Source organism: Melopsittacus undulatus, chromosome 12 (assembly GCF_012275295.1).
Source record: "Melopsittacus undulatus isolate bMelUnd1 chromosome 12, bMelUnd1.mat.Z, whole genome shotgun sequence".
Lineage (NCBI taxonomy): Eukaryota > Metazoa > Chordata > Aves > Psittaciformes > Psittaculidae > Melopsittacus > Melopsittacus undulatus.
The window spans coordinates 3,708,176-3,726,332 of NC_047538.1; the positions used below are offsets into that span (position 1 = coordinate 3,708,176).

At 55.3% G+C, this 18,157-nt stretch overlaps 1 protein-coding gene across 2 annotated transcripts; it reads right to left on the bottom strand.

Annotated features, from left to right (window-relative positions):
• Positions 1–212: 212 nt before the first annotated feature.
• On the bottom strand, positions 213–15,819 carry WNT4 (Wnt family member 4). 2 transcript variants are annotated; one of them, XM_034068294.1, is made up of 5 exons: positions 15,574–15,819; positions 3,953–4,188; positions 1,915–2,046; positions 1,042–1,184; positions 213–851 (listed from the first exon to the last, which is right to left on the bottom strand). In XM_034068294.1, the coding sequence occupies exons 1-5, from the start codon at positions 15,648–15,650 to the stop codon at positions 384–386; spliced, it is 1,056 nt and encodes a 351-aa protein (XP_033924185.1). In that variant the 5' UTR covers positions 15,651–15,819; the 3' UTR covers positions 213–383. The 2 variants fall into 2 exon arrangements, with proteins under 2 accessions (XP_033924185.1, XP_012983095.1); XM_013127641.3 differs by lacking the exon at positions 15,574–15,819 and adding an exon at positions 14,313–14,471.
• Between the last annotated feature and the right edge of the window lie 2,338 nt (positions 15,820–18,157).

Below are 18,157 nucleotides of genomic sequence, written 5' to 3' on the forward strand. Positions count from 1 at the left end.
AATGCCAGCCCCAGCTCAAACCCCTCCTGTATGCAGCGCTCCGAGGCAGCAGGAGGGCATCTGATGAGAGCAGCATCCTGCAGGTCCCCAACCAGCCACTGGACGCAGACACATCCCTGCTGGCGCAGGACACCAAGGGGCTCTGGCTCCAGCAAGAACTAAAGCAAGTGAACAAAACAACATCAAAAAGAAGCCAAGAATGGTCAATTTTTTTAAACTTTAAATATTTTTTTCTTTAAAATCTGTTTTCCTCTGGGCTCTGTCTCTGTGAAGAGCTGCGCTCTCCCTGCAGCATCTGGGTTCCTTCCTCAGTCCTGGCCATGGGGCAAGGGAGAAGCTGGGTCAGTCATGGAGGGGGACGGACGGATGCTCCCCGCCGTGCATCACCGGCACGTGTGGATTTCCACCACCCGATGGCAGGGTTTGCACTTGACGGAGCAGCACCAATGGAATTTACAGCTGCACCTTTCCACAACCTCCACCTCGTCCGTATGAAAGCCCCGGCCGCAGCACATCAGCTCGCAGCCATCGATCGCCTTGGAGGTCTTGTTGCACTGCCGGCCGCTGGTGCCCAGCACCCCGTTCTTGAGGTCGTGGTCACAGAAGTCAGGACTGGAGTCCAGGTAGACGAGGTCCTCGTCCGTGTGAGGCTTGAACTGGGAGTTCTTGGGCACCAGCACTTTGGTGGAGCCGATCTCGCTCTGCTCGACCTCTGTGGCTCCATCGAACTTCTCCTTGAGGACGTTGCCCACTTTGCGGAAGGGGGGCATGGCTTTCCAGCACGTCTTGAACTCGCAGGAGCCGGACACGCCGTGGCACTTGCACTCCACCCGCATGTTGTTCAGGATGGCCTGGAGCACAAGGCACAGGAAAGGAGAGGGGATGGTCAGCTCGTGATGGACACAGCAAGAAGGGCATGGGATACAGGGTCTGGAAAGGGGTATGTGGAACGTGATGCTGATGGGATTAAAGGAAGCCCAACTGGCTCAAGTGGTGGCTGCAGAGCTGCACTGCCTGCACAGGTTCCCCCCTTGCCATTACCTTCCTCCCTGCCTCGTTGTTGTGGAGGTTCATCAAGGCTCTGTTGGAAGAGGCCCCTTTGCTCCTCTCACGGACATCAACGAAGGACTGTGAGAAGGCCACACCATAGGCGATGTTATCAGAGCAGCCCGACCACTGGAAGCCTAAGGCAGAGAGCATGGATGAGATGGATACAGCCAGCCCCCTCCAGCCTTGCCCTTCCTGAAATACAGCTGACCTGCCCCTCGTCTGCCTTGCTACCCACAAAGCTGGGCTTTGGGGTTTTCATTGGGGAAGATGAGGAATGTGGCCCTGGGGACACACAAGCAAAACGCTGTCTCTGCCCTATGGGCCATGCTCCCAAGTGCATTTTTGATTAACTCACTTGGAGTAACAGGGGTTTCATAGAATCATAGAATGGTTGGAAGGGACCTTAAAGCTCCTCCAGCTCCAACCCCTGCCACAGGCAGGGACCCCTTCCACTGGAGCAGCTGCTCCAAGCCCCTGTGTCCAACCTGGCCTTGAACACTGCCAGGGATGGGGCAGCCACAGCTTCTCTGGGCACCCTGTGCCAGCGCCTCAGCACCCTCACAGGGAACAGCTTCTGCCTAAGAGCTCAGCTCAGTCTCCCCACTCTTGGGCAGGTTCAAGCCATTCCCCTTGGCCTGTCCCTACAGGCCCTTGTCCCAAGCCCCTCTCCAGCTTTCCTGCAGCCCCTTCAGGCACTGGAGCTGCTCTCAGGTCTCCCCTTCAGGAGCCTTGTCCAGGCTCTCAGCCCCAGGTCCTTCCCTTCTCTATGTGTTTTACATTCTCCTCTCTGGCTGCTCCAGGGTTTGGCATTTCCATGCCTGGCTACATTGCAGCCCAGCTCAGCTGCCCCCATTGCTCACTTACCCTGCGGGCTGCCCCCCTGCACCGTGCGGTCACATCCGCACTTGTCCAGCTCTCCGCTGCTGCAGGCACGGGTCACTGCGAAGGCCACCCCTGCCGAAGAGATGGCATAGACGAACGCTGCCTCCCGTGTCCCTGCAAGGCACAAACCACGGTGGGAAACAGGGCAGCAAGTCCAAGGCATCAGAAGGGCTCTCCCTGGGGTGTGCAGCCCTGTGGCCAAAGGCTGTTGTGTGCCTCTGCTCCTCTTCCCTCCCAGGGCGGGTGTTGCACATCGTGGCACATCACACTACCAAGTGAAGCCTTTTGCTCCATCTCTTCCTCCCAAGGTGGGGTACCCCATGCAGGACACTCATCCTGCCCACTCGCAGGGGTGCTGTTTGCTTAGTGCTGAGCCTGGACCGGTCTCGGCAGAGTCACCTCTGCCCTGAGACATCATTTGCCACCATGAGAGCCTTGCTTTGCACTAGTGAAGGAGCTGGGAGCTGCCCACAAGCTTGAAAACAAGAATGAGATGGGTAAATCATAACCAGGGAATTAGAGAGATGCAAAGGCTCTATTGCCACTGTGGGGAGCTCTGCAGAGCTTATATGGAGAGACCCTCTTGCCTGATGCTTGCAGGGCACTTCTACCATGAAATCCCTCCTGCATCCACAATACTTGGCTGCTTTCCACCTCCAGGAGCAATGCAGCTGCAGATCTTTGCCATCCTCTCACACAGGGTCCTGGAGCACCCAGCACCTCCCACAGCACCCTGCACACACCAGTGCAGACCCGCACTGGTCCCTACCTATGCGGTGCCATAGGGTTAAGAGCAGCTTGTCTGGGAAGCCAGGAGACATCCCTGAGCATAACCATACAGGGCAGCATGGCCATGGATCAGCCCTTACACCCAAATCCCTACCGGCTGAGGACACAGCCCCTCCATCTCCAAGGAAGGAGGGTTGGCACTGGGGGTAGTCCCGTGCTGGGGGCAGAGCAGGGGATGTCTTGCCAGCAGACATCACCCTGGCTTGCTGGTTGGACAGAGGGCAACTACTTTGGTGGTCACAGCCCAGCCTTTGGTGGCCGAGCTGTGCTCTGGCGGCAGTGGCTGTGGGGGGGACTGAGCCGCCTCCAAGTTAATCGAGGTTAATAGTAGGATCCTGTTGGTTGGTTTGTGCTTGTGGCTGCCTCAAAAGAGACGACTTTTAGTTTCTGGTATTTCTGGTATTTCCAGTCCCTGAACCTTCACAAGAAGAGATCTTCACCCCTGCGTTGAGGGGAGGGAAGTCAAACAAGGAGCTGGGGGGGAGGCTTTGCCCTAAGGGTGCTGTGAGGGCTGTATCAGAGATGGCACCTGAAAGGAGGCAAGGGCCACTTCTGTGGTCTCCAGGGCTGTCCCCTCCATATCCTCACCCTGATGGTTCAATCGCAGCCCTGTGCTGCTGGGACAGCAGTTGGGAATAGAGGGGCTGGGGGCTGCCTTGGTCACACCCCCCCCCCCCCCGAAGGCTGGCAATGGGTGGTGGTGGTGGGTGATGATGCTGCCCTCCGAGGGTCCAGCACCGTGTGCTCTACTCGCCTCGGGCGGCAGAGGGCTGTCCTCCCAAGGATTCACCTTGGGATGCTTCCCTCCGGTCTGGCCCTGTCATTGCTTCAGTGCTGCCAGGGGAAGAGACCCAATACATGCAGCCATTGCTCTGCAGAGCGAAGCTCCTGGGCTTGGGGGGGGAAGAAGTGAGACTGCAGGGACACTTGAACTTGGCATTGTCCCTATAAGAGGTCCAGGCTCTGCAGATGCCCTGTGGGTACCCACTGATGTGGATAAGGTTCAGGAGAGGAAGCACCCAGCAGCTGAAGAACTGCAAGGGCCTGGATTTGCTGCCCCAGTGCAGCACAAAGAGCCATCAGCCCCACAATCCAGCATTGAGGCATTCCCTCCTCCACCTCTCTGCTGGCTCAGCAGCACGCAAGCAAAACCTTCCTGCATCCCTCCAGACTGCTGCTGTAGCCATCCCTGCCATGCAGCATCACCCCAGGCACGCATCCTCTGGCTCACCTTGTGTCACCACCTTGCCAAAGACAGGCAGGGTATCCAGCGTGGAGCAGTTCCAGCGCCGGTTGCGGAACTGGTACTGGCACTCCTCGATGGCCAGCTGGGCTCCGCGCCGCACTGAGTCCATCACCTCCAGGTTCCTCTTGCACATCTGTACCTGGCGCTGGATCAAGCCCTTGAGCTTCTCACACGTCTCCTCCTCAGAGATGCTCCCCACTGAAGACAGCTTTGCCAGGTACCTGCCGCAACAACAGGGAAGGGTTGGGAGATGGTGATGGTCTAGGGTGAGGTGTCCCTGCCTATGGTGAGGGGTTGGAACTGGCTCATCTTAAGGCCCTTTCCATTCTGTGATGCTATGATCTGGGACACCCTGCACTGCAGAAAACAAGGGGTCCTAACCTTCTACCCCCTCCCTAGCTGAGACCTGGTGTCCATCTGGGGTCACCTTAAATGTACCAGTGCTGCTGTGGCTCCACAGGATGCAAGCCCAAGGAAAACAACCATCCCTCCGCAGCCTGGTGCCCTGTCTCTCAGCTGCTGGCTCCCCTTTGCCTCTATTGCCTGCAAGGAAGATATTTTCGGCGTTGTCTGAATGTGCCCGGTCAGGTCTCCTGAGTACCGGCACATCCAAGCGCTACTAGGAAAAGCCAGAGGTCTCTGAAGTCAGCCAAAACAAGCAGGACAGGCGCTCGGCTGCCAGCTCCAGCTGCCACACTGCTCCCGCAGCCTGCTGTGTGCTCATCACCGACGAGCATCGCCCTCCAAACCACTTCCCTCCTGGAGCCTGCTTTTAGCTCCCCCAACCCCCAGCAAGGAAGGATGGCCTCTGGGAGCTGCCAGGATTCCCATCACTGGGAATTGGAGCAGGGCTTGAAGCAGGGAGGACAGAATCAGGAGCCTGCCATAGGCAAAACTGCACAGGCTGGGTACCTCCTGCACCAGCCCAGCTTGTGAATGGGACCAGGAGGTCTTTGCTGACCTGGAAAAGACTGGCTCTGTGTGGAGGTGACTGTGTGCTCTGTTCTCCATAGCCCCATCCTCAGCAGAAGCTGTCACAGAGCTGCTCCTTGGTGTCAGCATTAGGGATGTGAGGGACCTCATCCTTTTGGGGCAAGCATCTCGCAAGCTGTTGGCACCTCCTCACCGAGCGCATGGGCACATTGCAGTAACCCAACCCACTGCCCTCTGCATGCGCCCATGCTTGCCCATTTCCCAGGCCCATCCTTCTGCCCCAGCTTCTACATCCCATAGGGAGCTTAGGATAGAGCCAGTCAGTTTATCCACAGGCTGTTGGACAGCCCAAGGTCCTCTACAACTCTCTGTGCCTGTGCCAGCACATTCATAGCTGAGGGTCCCTCCTCGTGGCTGCTGGCACCCGCTGTAAGTGACATTCTCCTGCCATGGAGAAAGGGAGGTCCCCTCCATGGGACAGGCAAAACTCACACTTGCACCCGCTGACCACACCGAGCTTTAACACCCTCATCCATCACCAGCATCAGCTCCTGTTGCTGTCTCGCCTGCACCAAGAGATGCGAGTACAGAGCGAAGGCTTTTTGGAAACCTCATTCCTTGACTCTGCATTTCCCAGCCCTACAAGAGCTTGTGGGTTTTTTGTTTGCTTGTTTTCTGTTTTTCCTCCTCCTCCCAAGTTGCGACATCCTGTTCAGGATCCTGCCTTTGAAGCCCTGCTCGCCTCCGAGAAGTGACTGTGCAAAAGCAGCTCCTGCTCCCTGCCTCTTCCCATGTGTCCCAGGAGCCGGATCTGCTGACTCCAGCCACAGACGCGAGCTGTCACAGCCTCTTCCTCCCGTCCACCCTGCCAGCCGCCCCAGGAGCACAGAACAGGATTCTCTCTTCTGTGCATCAGCAGAATTATCCACCAGCTCTTGGTTTCATGCTTACAACCAGGGACCGTGGGAGATGGTGAGAAAGCCGCTTGGCTTGCAGTGTCCGTGGGGAGTCTGCATGGCGAGCTGTCAAAGCAGCTTTCCTTGTGCATGGAGATGGTTTGATGCAATGGCTCTCGGACGGCGGGAAGTGGCAGGCTGCCGTGCTTCCAGAGCCAAGTTCTTCTCTAGCCTTTGTACCAGCTAAGCATCCCTGCCCAAGCTTGCTGCTCCTCCGAGGGCACAGCCCTGTCTGCTGCCTGCGCAGCTCCATGGTGCTGGCTTGGAAACCCCACTGTGGCCAAACACTTCCAAGGATATGGAGGGACAGGCCAAGGGGAATGGCTTGAACCTGCCCGAGGGGAGACTGAGATGAGCTCTTAGGCACAAGCTGTTCCCTGTGAGGGTGCTGAGGCGCTGGCACAGGGTGCCCAGAGAAGCTGTGGCTGCCCCATCCCTGGCAGTGTTCAAGGCCAGGTTGGACACAGGGGCTTGGAGCAGCTGCTCCAGTGGAAGGGGTCCCTGCCTGTGGCAGGGGTTGGAGCTGGAGGAGCTTTAAGGTCTCTTCCATCCCAAACCAGTTCTGTTGGCCCCCACACCATGCAGTGACCCTGTCCCTGCGCTGCTCTCCTGGACACGAAGCACAACAACTGCTGTTCCTGCATCTTGCTGCTCTTGGCTGACCCTTGGGAGGATGGTTTGATGCTGAGCAAACCCGGACTGAGACAGCTCCATCCCCTCCCAACAAGCCATCATTTCAGTGTGAGCATGGGGAAGCTGGCACAGAGCAGAGCAGTCAGATTCATCCCAAGACACTGAATCAACCCATCAGCTTTGAGCCTGGAAGCCAACAAAACCCAATCCTACCTCCAGTACCAACCCTTTGTGCTGATCTGGCTTTCCCCACCTCATGCAGCTGAAGCAGGATTTATTGTACCAGGCAACCAGCTCCTGCAAAGCAGTGGGGCTGGTCCTGAAGATGAATCAGTGCCTGGTCTGACCGCAGGCACCTTGGCAGGAGAGAGCTGTGCCGCAGGTGTAACAGCCACATTCATACCAGCTCTGCTAGGGAAGGGGCCATCACCTCCTTTTCTAATATACTTCCCAGCTCCCTAGGATTCTCCAGGCGATGGGGAGCTATAAATTCAAAGCACACATGAAGAGAAGCATGACAAGAGCCTTTCAAGCCTTTCCAAGTAGATGTACCTGATAAAGATGCCTCCCCAGCAAGAATTTAATGCTGTTTGGGATGATAAAATGAAGGCCAAGGATGCTTCAAAGGTAGGTACAGATCTCCCAGAACAGGTCTGGTAATTTGTTTTGTAAGGCAGGCAAATAAGATGAAGCTATCCAGAATGGTGCTCTGGCCTCTGTCCCCCATGACAGGTCCTCTGTATGCCATCATTCCCCCTCAGCCCTCATGTGTTTGCCATTCCTTGGGGATGGAGCAGCCACTTTTGCACAGTCACTTCTCAGAGGTGAGCAGGGCTCCATGTGCCTGAATTGCCATGGCCTCATCACACTCCCAGCTCACTACCAGTCTCCTACATCCCATGAGTACCATCACTGCTTCCCAAAACCACACTTTTTTGGGGCAGGGGAGGAGCCTCCCATCCTGGTCCCTGGTCCAGGAAGGATCCAGAGGTTGAGTCAAGGATATAAGGAAGGACCTTTACTGAAGGATCTCAGCTTTGAGGCATCTCTCCACACCATACCCAGGACACTAGGCAGGAACATCTCACCCCCTTTCCCCTTTCTAGGGCAGCTGAAGGGGGACACAGGAGCTGGGAAACATTCTCTGCCCTCACCAGCACTCAAAGATGCTTCCACCCCACAACTCAGAGTATTTCTCAGGGCTGCAGAGCTCAGGCAAGGTACCAAACCCACCCACAGCATCCCACGGTCACCATGGAAACCTGGCTCCAGCACTTCCCCTGGTCCTTATCACGGACCTTGCTCCAAACTTCATTTTCCTGGAATGAGGTGGTGGAAACCACAGGCAGAGCCTTTGTCTACCTGCAGACACAGCAAGACAGGCACAACAGGAGGAACCCAACAGTTCCTGCCCTTTACAAGGTCTCAATGCAGATCTCCAGCCAGACATCACATCTTGATTGCTGTGCAGAGCTGCTCAGGGCTCTAGAGTATGCCACAAGCCTCACATGGAGCCTCAAAACAGCCCTGCTTGTGGACAAACCCCTGCAGATAATGGCACATTTTATCCCTTTTCCAAGAGTTGGCAAGGACTATTTCAAGAGCTGAGCTGTTCCCCAAGCTGTTTGTTCAGGTTTTGTCTCCTTGCTTCATCATTGCATTCGTTTCTTTTCTCCTGCCTTGAAATCCAAACGAGTCACTTGCAGAACAAGCTCCCTTTTAATAGAAGTTATTGGTTTAATACAAAACTGATGGGAAGCCCTTCCTTTTTATCCCCATGCACAGTGTATAGGTGAAGGCTGACACCCCAGAATTTAAGCAGCCGCAGTTGAACCACCCTGCAAGATATTAAATAAGGGAACCTCATATCCAGGGAGCTTTGAATAGGTCGGGGGAAAAACCTACCTAAAAATGATGGTAATAATTCCAGAAGGAAGAATAATCGGTGCAATGACAAGGAGGCATTGGAAAAGTCACAGCAGTTGGCAGATAGAGCCAGAAGGAGAGGGGAGGAGATTCCCTGCTGTGGGAAGGTGCAGGAATTTGAGTCATTGACAAATTCTCAATAGATGCAGCAGAAATCTCCAGTGTTTCTTTCATGTACGAAAATGCATTTCAAGTGTGAGAGCTCCTTCTGTTATCTCACATTGGGAATATTTTCCCGAAGTCAGACCCAGGCCACTGGCATCACTGAGGTATCGCTTGCTTAGAGATGCTGAGGAGTTGGATGAGCTCAGAAGCTTCCCCTTATACAACAAACACTCAACCTACTTGGGACACCTGCCTGGCCAAGGCCACAGAAGCCTTGTTCAAGTCTTACATTGCAGAGATGCCTCAGCTCTGCTCTGAGAAGCAGCCTCTGCAAACATCCTCCCTGCTCATGGGGAGGCAAAGTCAGTCTGGATCAGCAGCGCATCTCTGTGTGTCTTGTGGCTGGGTGCATGGGCAGCCAGTGACCCAGGGTTATACTTGGGATTGGGACTGCCTTGTGCAGACAGGTTTGTTCTGAGGAAGAAAAAGGGCTTGTTTAGGATGGAAGACCCAACAGTGCATCAGGACAGATAGGCACATGCAGAGAGGGGTACTGATCAGGTACTACAAGAAGCCATCCTGTAGCTATGGCAAAGGGGATAATCTTTTCCTTGTTGCTTTCCCCTTATAAGCAGAGAGAAGGCATAGAGAAATGTCCCTAAGGTTGGCAGGTCAAAGGATGCTCTAGGTGAGCCCCTGTGCTTTCTCATGGTGTCCTGCACTGGGTTAATACCACTCTCCTGTGCCAACAAGGCCAGGGTCGTAGGAACCACCTCCATTCTTGGCATGGTTCAGCAGCTCTGCCAACTTGGGCATGTTCCTGTCAGGACCTGTGGAGATCTGCAGCCTGCAAGCTCACCCTTATCCAGTGGCTGGCTCTGCAGTAGGACATGTCCCTCCTGGGAACAGGTATCCTGCCTTTCCAGCCCTTCTTAGTGTAAAACATCATTTACAAAGGCATCACCTGAGAGCCTGTCTGGTTTCTTCCCTGGAAGAAAAGCATCCCTCTGGCTCAGTCCTTCCTGTCACTGTTAACTGCATGTTTCACCTCTTGGCTGATACCATGCATTTCACACCCTACCCTTCACCTCCAACTGCCAAAACAGTCTCCCAGGAGGAGGCAATGCCATGCTCACCATTACCTGCCTACAGCCCTATGTGTGCAGCTCCACCACCTGAGCTCAAATCCTGACCCCACACCTAACACCATCTGCAGCCAGCAAACACCCATCTACCCATGCACCAGCTACTGGTTGTAGCCTGCCTCCTCCCCATTATAAGTCTATGGGGACAGTGGGATGGCCTGGCCACTGATCCCAAGCCAGTGCTACTTCTTGGCTTTATGAGCATCCAGGGCAACATCTTCACTCTGTGGTGGGCAAGACCGAGGTGGAAGCTGGGAATACCCCAAGAGAAGTATCCACATTGGAAACCTGCTTTGGAAGAAGCCTTCCAGTACCTGAAGGGGGCTACAAGGATGCTGGAGAGGGACTCTTCATCAGGGACTGTAGGGATAGGACAGGGGCTGATGGGTTCAGACTGAAACAGGGGAAGTTCAGGTTGGAGATAGGGCAGAAGCTGTTCCCTGTGAGTATGGTGAGGTATGGGAACAGGGTACCCAGAGAAGTGGTAAATGCTCCATCCCTCGCAGTGTTCAAGGCCAGGCTGGGCACAACCTTGGGCAACATGGTTTAATGGGAGGTATCCCTGCCCATTGTGGGGGGGTTGGAACTGGATGATCTTAAGGTCCTTCCTAACCCAAACCATTCCGTGACTCTACGTGTAGGCAATATCCTTCACTGCATCTCCCTTTATAAGCCAATAGAAGGTACTCCGGAGCTTGAGAACAAGAGCAGCTCCTTGTTACAAGAGGAGACAAGCACAGGCCATTGGGCTGAACTGTGGGAATTCCCCTTCTGCAGCGCTTCAGGCTAGACCTGGTTGGAGAAAATCTGATGAGTTGATAGTTTTGATCAGAATCTGCAAGCACACAGCGAGAGGAGCCTTCTGCTGGGTTAGGTTGATCTCACCCAACCTGCAACAGACCCCAGGCTGCTCTCCAGCGCCCAAGAGACTCAATTCATTTGTAACCCCAAGTGATTTCATGAGAGCACAACACTGGCTCCAGTTCTGCAGAGCAAGATGGGTCCTGCACATCAGCTTCACTGCTGCAGCTCCAGCGGGATGCTGCAGCATCCTCAGGGGATGCTGCTGGGGGTCACCCGCAGGCATGGGGCAGACACCCTGGAGCTGGAGCCGAACTAAGGTTTCCTGGGCTTTGTACCATGGCAGCAGGCTCAGATGAGTGAGATTTTGGGGGGATTTAGAAAACTTTCAAGCTTTAAGACAATAAAATCACGTATTGTAAGAGCTGACATGGCTGGAAATACAGGAGAGCCCCTGAGGCGGTCAACCTCCAGGATTGCTCAGCAATTTCACCAGTATAAGGAAGCCCAAATAAATGGCTGTAATGCATTTCTCTCCATCCACAGGGATTAAATTAATAGAGCAGACAGGAGCTCTCAGCAGAGTGACATAAACACTTCTTTGGCTTCAATGCAAAAGTCCAGTTCTGACTCACGGAGCCATAGAGAACCAGTGCAGAGAGGAAATCAGCTTCTTGCTGTTGCTCATGTTTGGAGCTGATCCTCTTCTGCACAATCTGGGGTGCACAGTGGTTTTATCTCACGTCCATCCTACCTATAAGGCTCTGCTGCAACAGTTGGGCTGTAGTTTCAGTTGTTCCCTTAGGAAAAGGCAAAAATGCCTGTCAGTGCTGAGGAGCAGTGAGCACAGGTCCTTCCAATGCCATCCAGTCTTCATTCCTTACATGACCAGTGCTCAGAGACGAGCTAAACTGGTGGCAAGTCCTGCACCAAGACTGGCAGAGGCTGCAGCCCTTAAAGCCAGTCTGTTCTCATCGCTGGGCTAAAATCAGCTGGTTTTGTCAAAAGTGGCAAGACTTATGAATAAATAAATGTAATTCCAATGGGGACTGCTGGCTTCACTCTCCCTCCCCTCGCCCTCAGGGGATGGGTACCACTCGTTGCATGCACTGACCCTGTAGGATGCCCAGAGCAATGCAAAGGAGGTCTGGGCACCCTAGAAGCAGAGAGCAGCTCATCAAACCCACAGCATCCCTCAAAGCAGGGACATTCTGCATCAAATCCAATAGGTGCAACCCACCATCCCAGGCACGACCTTCCTCATGTCCTCACATCAAAACCCAAGAGTACCAGGCTGGGCAGAAGCAGCTTTGCCCTGGAGAGAGCTGCATCAACCAAACCAGCACTTCCACAGACAGCATCCACTGGGAAAACGCTGGACTGGTTCCTTGCCAAGTGGAAAATGGGAGGGTCACAGCGACAATGCAAAGAATCCTGTACAAATGAAACTCAGCCAGGCTGGAGGCGAAGCTGGCGAGGATCACCTTAAAGAAAGAATGGAGTCTGGTTTAAAACCAGAGGGATGCAAGCATAGGACCCAGGCTGCTTCTTCCCCAAATCCTCCACATTGCACAATGACCCAAACCGGCACAAAATGAGCTCTTGCGACATTCCCACTGCAAAGCTGGCAGGGATGAGCAGGGAGAACCAGGCCCTGTGTTTGCAAAAGCACCTTGTGGTGTTCAGATGAAAGGGGGGACAGGGAAATCCTCCCTCTGCAAAGGGGTTACTATGAGAGCGCAGCTGCTGAGCCAGGCTTGTTTGGACACTTGCAAGGTCTCCACGCTTTCCCAGAGTGCTCAAATTCAGCCTTTTTAAAGGGGTTTAAAAGCCCATCTGTGCTCCTGGCCCCTTCAGCCAAGTCTCGAGCCCAGACGGAAGTTTTAAACCCCTGTAAATAGGGGGTAGAGGGAGCTGCTGGTGGCACACACTGCTCCCCAATGGCATAGCCGCATCTTGGACTATCCAGTGTGCATATGGAAAGCATCCTCCAAAGGCAGTTTTAGCTGCAAGAAAACACAGAGAGGCTACAGTGATAGCTCGATAACCTGGGGTCTTACCCATTAAGGACCCTTGTCCTGTTGTACCCGATGCTTTCTAGGCATGGGGTTTGACTCTCATCATTCAAACCAGCCCAACAGCTACAGACTGCAGCGGCCCCAGTGCCACATTGCAGTTAGTGGATGCCTCCATCCACAGCACATTTTCTAGTTCAGCTCTTCAGGTGGGCTTCCCTGCCTCCAAAACAGATAACTAAATGACTATATAACTAACTAAATAACTAACTAAATGAATAGATAACTAACTAAATGACTAGATAACTAACTAAATGACTGCTTGCCCCTTACTTCCTACTAAAACCGGAGCCCAAGTGCTCCAGAGAGGTGCTCCTTTGGTCAAAACCTTCTACAAAACAGCATCCCCAGCACTAAGATGGTTTTCAAAGGACAAGCTTCAGTTCCACCACATCACTGCATGTGCAGGATCAAAAGCTGAATCAAGTCCGTGAAATGTGGGTTGCTTTGGACGTAACTTGGCTATTTCCCCTCTATAAAAGACATCGCTGGACTCCTCCAGAGAGAAAGCAGAAGCTAGAGGTACCTTCCCAAGCACAACCAGCTAGGATGTAAAAGGCACTAACTACAGCCCTTTATCTAATTCTATGGTTCTATGCATGAAGAGGCAGGAGGAAAAGCTTTGAAGCTCTCTGAGCCTCCAAAGGCAGGAGGAAGGCGAGAACGGGGCGCAGAGCATCTCTTCAGGTTTGGAGAACAGCAGCTTTCTGGATAGGCAGCAAGCCAAGCAGCAACCCCCAGACTCAAGACACTGAGGAAACACAGGTGGGTCCTAACCAGAGAGAAAGGAGCTCGGTCTGTTTAGGCAAAAGATTTGGCAAAGTCCCTTCCAGCTCAATGGGCAGCAGAGCGATCCCTCTGATACCCACCCCTTTACATGGGATGGCGCAGCTCAGGGAACAGAGCTCGCAGAGCCAGAGCGAGCCCTTCCCCACCAAGCCAGGCTTACACAAACCCCCTTCAGCTCAAGTGTTGCAAGCAGCGTCTCTCGGCAGTGCTGGGAATGCGAGTCCGGACAGGTTGGAAGAAGCTTTTTTGGGGGGGGTTAGGAAAGAACAGGGGGAAAGAAAAGACAGAACTGAGCTTAATCACTAATCCAGCAGGTTTCTGGCAAAGCAAACTTCACTGCGGCTGCCACCCGGCGCACACACCTATGAGCAGAAGTATGCGCTGGTGAGGTGCGGGCTGGCAGAGCCCACATGCGTGAGGCGGCGCGAAGACCTACGAGGCATCCTCATTCCTCGAATATCTGATAACTCCTGGGATCCTTCTAACCCTGTTTATTGCCTCCGGCAGCCTTTGTTTCTGATGTGAGAAGATAAACAATGGGAATTGTCTTAATCCTAAAGGCAAAGAATCAAAAGCGCCGAGCGGGGGACGATCCTTTTATCACGATACGTTCGCAGCATCAGATCCAGCTGACCCCCTTCCTTTCAAGCGCACTGAGATGTGTCTGCTTTTCCTCCCCTGTTGGCAGGAACGAGCCCCCCCGCGCCCACCCCAGCACGGACGGCTGCACACAGACCTCCCCATGATCCACTCCTCCACCTCGGCTTCCCAAACACGATCCCAGCTGCATGCAGCACTGGGGAGCAGGGGGTCCCACCTCTGCACATCCACTTGTCAACCTCCATCATGAACCCCCCTTTGCCAAGCACTTCCCTGTGCCAACCCTGGGGCAGCCGAGGCTGCTCCTCTCCAAGGATCTCCCACCACCCCGCAGGGCTTCTTTTCCCTGCAGGAAAAACACTTCCCCCAGTTCCCAATATACCTTCACCCACAGCATGACAGCTTAAAAGACCACCTTGATAGCTGCTATGATCCACCCACCGCCTGCCGGAGACGCGTGGCATGCAAGTCTCTCCATCTGGCAAAGGAGGAGGGGAGGAGGACGAAGTGTTAACGCATCCCAGGCGGCAACCGATGGGAGAGCACCTTTTCCCACGGGCAGGACACTGGGAGCACGCTGCTGACCTGGCGCTTTCCCTGGGTGTAGGGAGCATCCTCCAAAACCCACCCACATCCTGCAGCCTCCAGCCAGGCAAATGGAAAAGGCAGGAGAGTCGGGAGCTGTATCTGGGTATGGAGAGGACTCCTTGTGCAGGGGATGCACTTGTGGGGCCATGCCTACCTGGGCACAAGCCATTTGGGATCTCTCATGCCAGCAGCCCCTGGCATTACCTGCCCTCACTGACAGAGGCCGGGGAGGTGAGATGGAAGCGGCCCATGTTCTCATGCTGGGTGCATGCACTGGGAACTAATGATTTCCCAGCAGATGGGTGCAGGCGGAAGCACCATCTCCCACCAGAGCAGGAGGAACCAGTGCCTTTGCTCAGAGCTAGGTGGGAAGGTGCTGTCATGCTCCATCCCCTCTGCCCCGGGGGGGGGGGGGGGGGTCTCCCAGAAGACGGTCCCACCGCCTTGGCAAACACGCAGGAATTTTCCAGAACGATTTCCGCCCCTGTTTACCTTACACATGATTTCAGTGTTTGTTCAGTGGGTTCCCAATGTCACCGTGCCACAGCCCCTCACCACTGCGCTCCCTCCGGGAATGGGGTCCGAGGTGTGGGGCAGCCCTTCCCACCACCGATCCCTAGGGCCAGCGTCAGCCCTGCCAAATCCTGCCCTGCACCGCTGGCCCTGGCGCAGCACCTCACCAGCCCCCAGGCCCTGCTCTGACCCGATGCCCCGACCTCCGTCCTCCCCCGGCACATGACTTGAGGATAAAGAGGGGACGGGGGCTCCATAACCAGCCGCTGCCCATCCAGCCTGGAGAACACCCCGGATCCGAGCATCGCTGCAGCCCACGTTGGGGATGCTGCTCCAAGCCTCCACCACCGGTGTGCGGTGTCCGCGGGACAGCGGGTACCGGCGCGATGGGGACAGGAGCCGGCTGCCCCTCCGGGTACCACCGAACAGCATCACCGCGGGTCGGGGGGGTCGAGCCACGGCACTGCCCGAGCCTGACGGCACCTGCCCTGGGGTAGCAACAAGTAGCGGCGGTTCCCCCCCCTCGCCCCGCGGCTACTCACAGCCAGTTGCTGGCGTTGGCCGAGAAGGTGGCGAGGATGATGAGCAGCAAGGAGCGCAGGAAATACTCCGGGCTCATCCTGGAGGGCGGCAGGGATAAGCCCGAGCGCGCCGGCGGCGGCAGCCCCCCCGGTCCGTCCAGCCGGGGCCGGGGCAGCCGCCGCCGCAGGTGGGCTCGGGGCAGGAGGAGCTGCAGCGGCGGCAGCGCTGCCCGGTGGATGCGCCCGCAGCGGCCGCCGAGCCCGACTGTCAGCGGGGCCGGCCCATCCCGGGATGGAGCGGCGGGACGGGGCGGGACGGGGGCGGGCGCAGCCCCGGGGGCCGCCCCGGCCCCACCGCCCCCTGGGCGGGCCTCGCCGTCGGGGACACCCCCGGAGGCGGGACGGGGACTGGGAGGACATCATGGGGGGGTCTGGTGCGGTCGGGGCACGGTGGGGCTTGTATCCCTGAGGGGCAGAGAGAGACGGGGGGGATGTGGAGGGGGAGCACATCACGTTTGAATGGTTTGGGTTGGAAGGGACCTGAAAGCTCATCCGGTTCCAAGCCCCTGGCACGGGCACCTTCCACTGGAGCAGCTTGCTCCGAGCGCCGTCTTGAACTTTTGATGCTTTGAGGGTGATGGGAAAGCAAAGCCTGCAGGATAGGGCTGTGGGTTTCCATATTGCCGGGAGCGTCGCCCCCGACTGCCTTCCCCATAACCACCTGCTGTTCTGTTGGAAGGGGTTTCCTGAATCCCAGTTTCTGAGGATTTACCATAAATGCCAAGTTTTGGCACTTGAAAACTGGCAAACAAGGAGAGGGCTCTGGGAGGTTTCTATCAGGAGGGGATAGAAGCCAGAGCTGGGGTTGCAGATCTTTGCAGTATCTTCACAGGGATGTCCCCATGGAGTGCTCTGGTGATGGGCTCTGGGTGATGCTTGGCCAAGCACAGAGGCTTAAATCCACCTCTGAAATCTCCTGGAAAGGCCAACCCTTGGGAATCCCAGGAGCTCCCAGCAGCAGGGTTTGTCCACCCTGGAGACTGAGAATGGCAGCAGGGTCCCCATCTCCTCCCCCATTGCCATACCTCCTCCATCTATCCCCAGCTGCCCATGTGGGCACAAATGACTTAATTTAAAGCCAGGAGCAACACGAGATGGCCGCTTGGTGTGAAATCCAAGATCCCAGGCAGCCAAATCTCCTCCTGACAATGTTGTTAGTTAGGTCTATTACTAAAAACCTCTTGCTACCATCTCTAAAATCTTGCCAAGCTGGTTTGGAGCTATTCAAAATACCCTTTTGTCTTTTCAATTCCATTTTCCTGCTCTCAGTGTAGCCGGGACACACTCATTCAAGGCACGGCAACTCGCACCGGGCTGCACACATGCCTGTCTGAGTGTATTACACCTACTTTAAAATCTCTGTGTTAGTTCCCTGTCAAAGCGAGGATTTAATTTCAAAGTGCTTTGACTTATATTGCAGCTCCTGACAGGCGGCAGCCCACCCTCACCTAGTCATTCATCTGGCTTTCACGTCCTTGCTGATTATCCCAGTTGAAAGCGGGATGCTGGCTGCTCTGCTGGTGAATCGGAGGTTGTTGCTGTGAGCCCCGACTGGGTAATTCAGTGCAACTGGAGCTGATTAATCTGGCTCATCGCTTGAGACAAAGCCGTGGCCTTCCTCCGGCTCCTAATCGCTCTGGGTGTTGAGTGAAGTCGTCAGGAAGGCAAGAGCTAATTGAAAGGCTCAGGGGAATGAGGGGTTAGAAGGCTGTGGCTGCCTGGTCAGAGCCGTGTGGATCATAGAATCATAGGATAGTTAGGGTTGGAAAGGACCTTAATATCATCCAGTGCCAACCCCCCTGCCATGGGCAGGGACACCTCACACTAAATCCATGAATTCACGGATCCATGGGAATATAATAGTTTTTGAGCATCACATGTGTTATTCCCCCCCCCAAGGGGAAACACCAGAGTGTTCAACAGAAGCCAGAGGTTGGGCATGGACCTGTGTTTCTGCATGGGTCCCCAGGGTGCCATTACTGGTGTGGACATCTGCATCCCATGGAGCATCCCTGGCCGAGATGCTCCTGATGCCAGGGCTGGCAGTGCTGCTGGCAGGGCACCCTACGGCTCTTGTCAGGGTAGCTGTGATGGAAGACCTCTGTGAGATGCCATAGTTTGATTTCCCACAGCCTTTTATATGGGCCCTATGTGCCCAGGTGAGGTGAGATGCTTCTCTGCCCCATGATGTCCCTTCCAGCACCTGGCTCCAGTCTTGTTTCGCTGGCCCTGCATTAAGGGCTGTAGGTTAGGTGGGTTGAGGAGGTGTTTAGGAAGGCAGATCCCCTGGTTATTCTGCTCCTCACCCTGCTAGCGTGATCTGGTCACTTGGCCCCAGCACCCCCGGAGATGTGTTTCTCCTGGGTTTGCTTCACCTCCCACCTTCTGCCCATAACACACCTTGGCACCTTGGGCAAGGAGCTGTAGAGCATGTCCACCCCTTTCTGCAGCAGGTTCAAGGCACTGGCTGCAGCTCAGCAGGTAGAACAGAGGGGAACATCAGGACTTACCCAGCAGGAAGGGAGGTACCTGCATAGGGCATGAA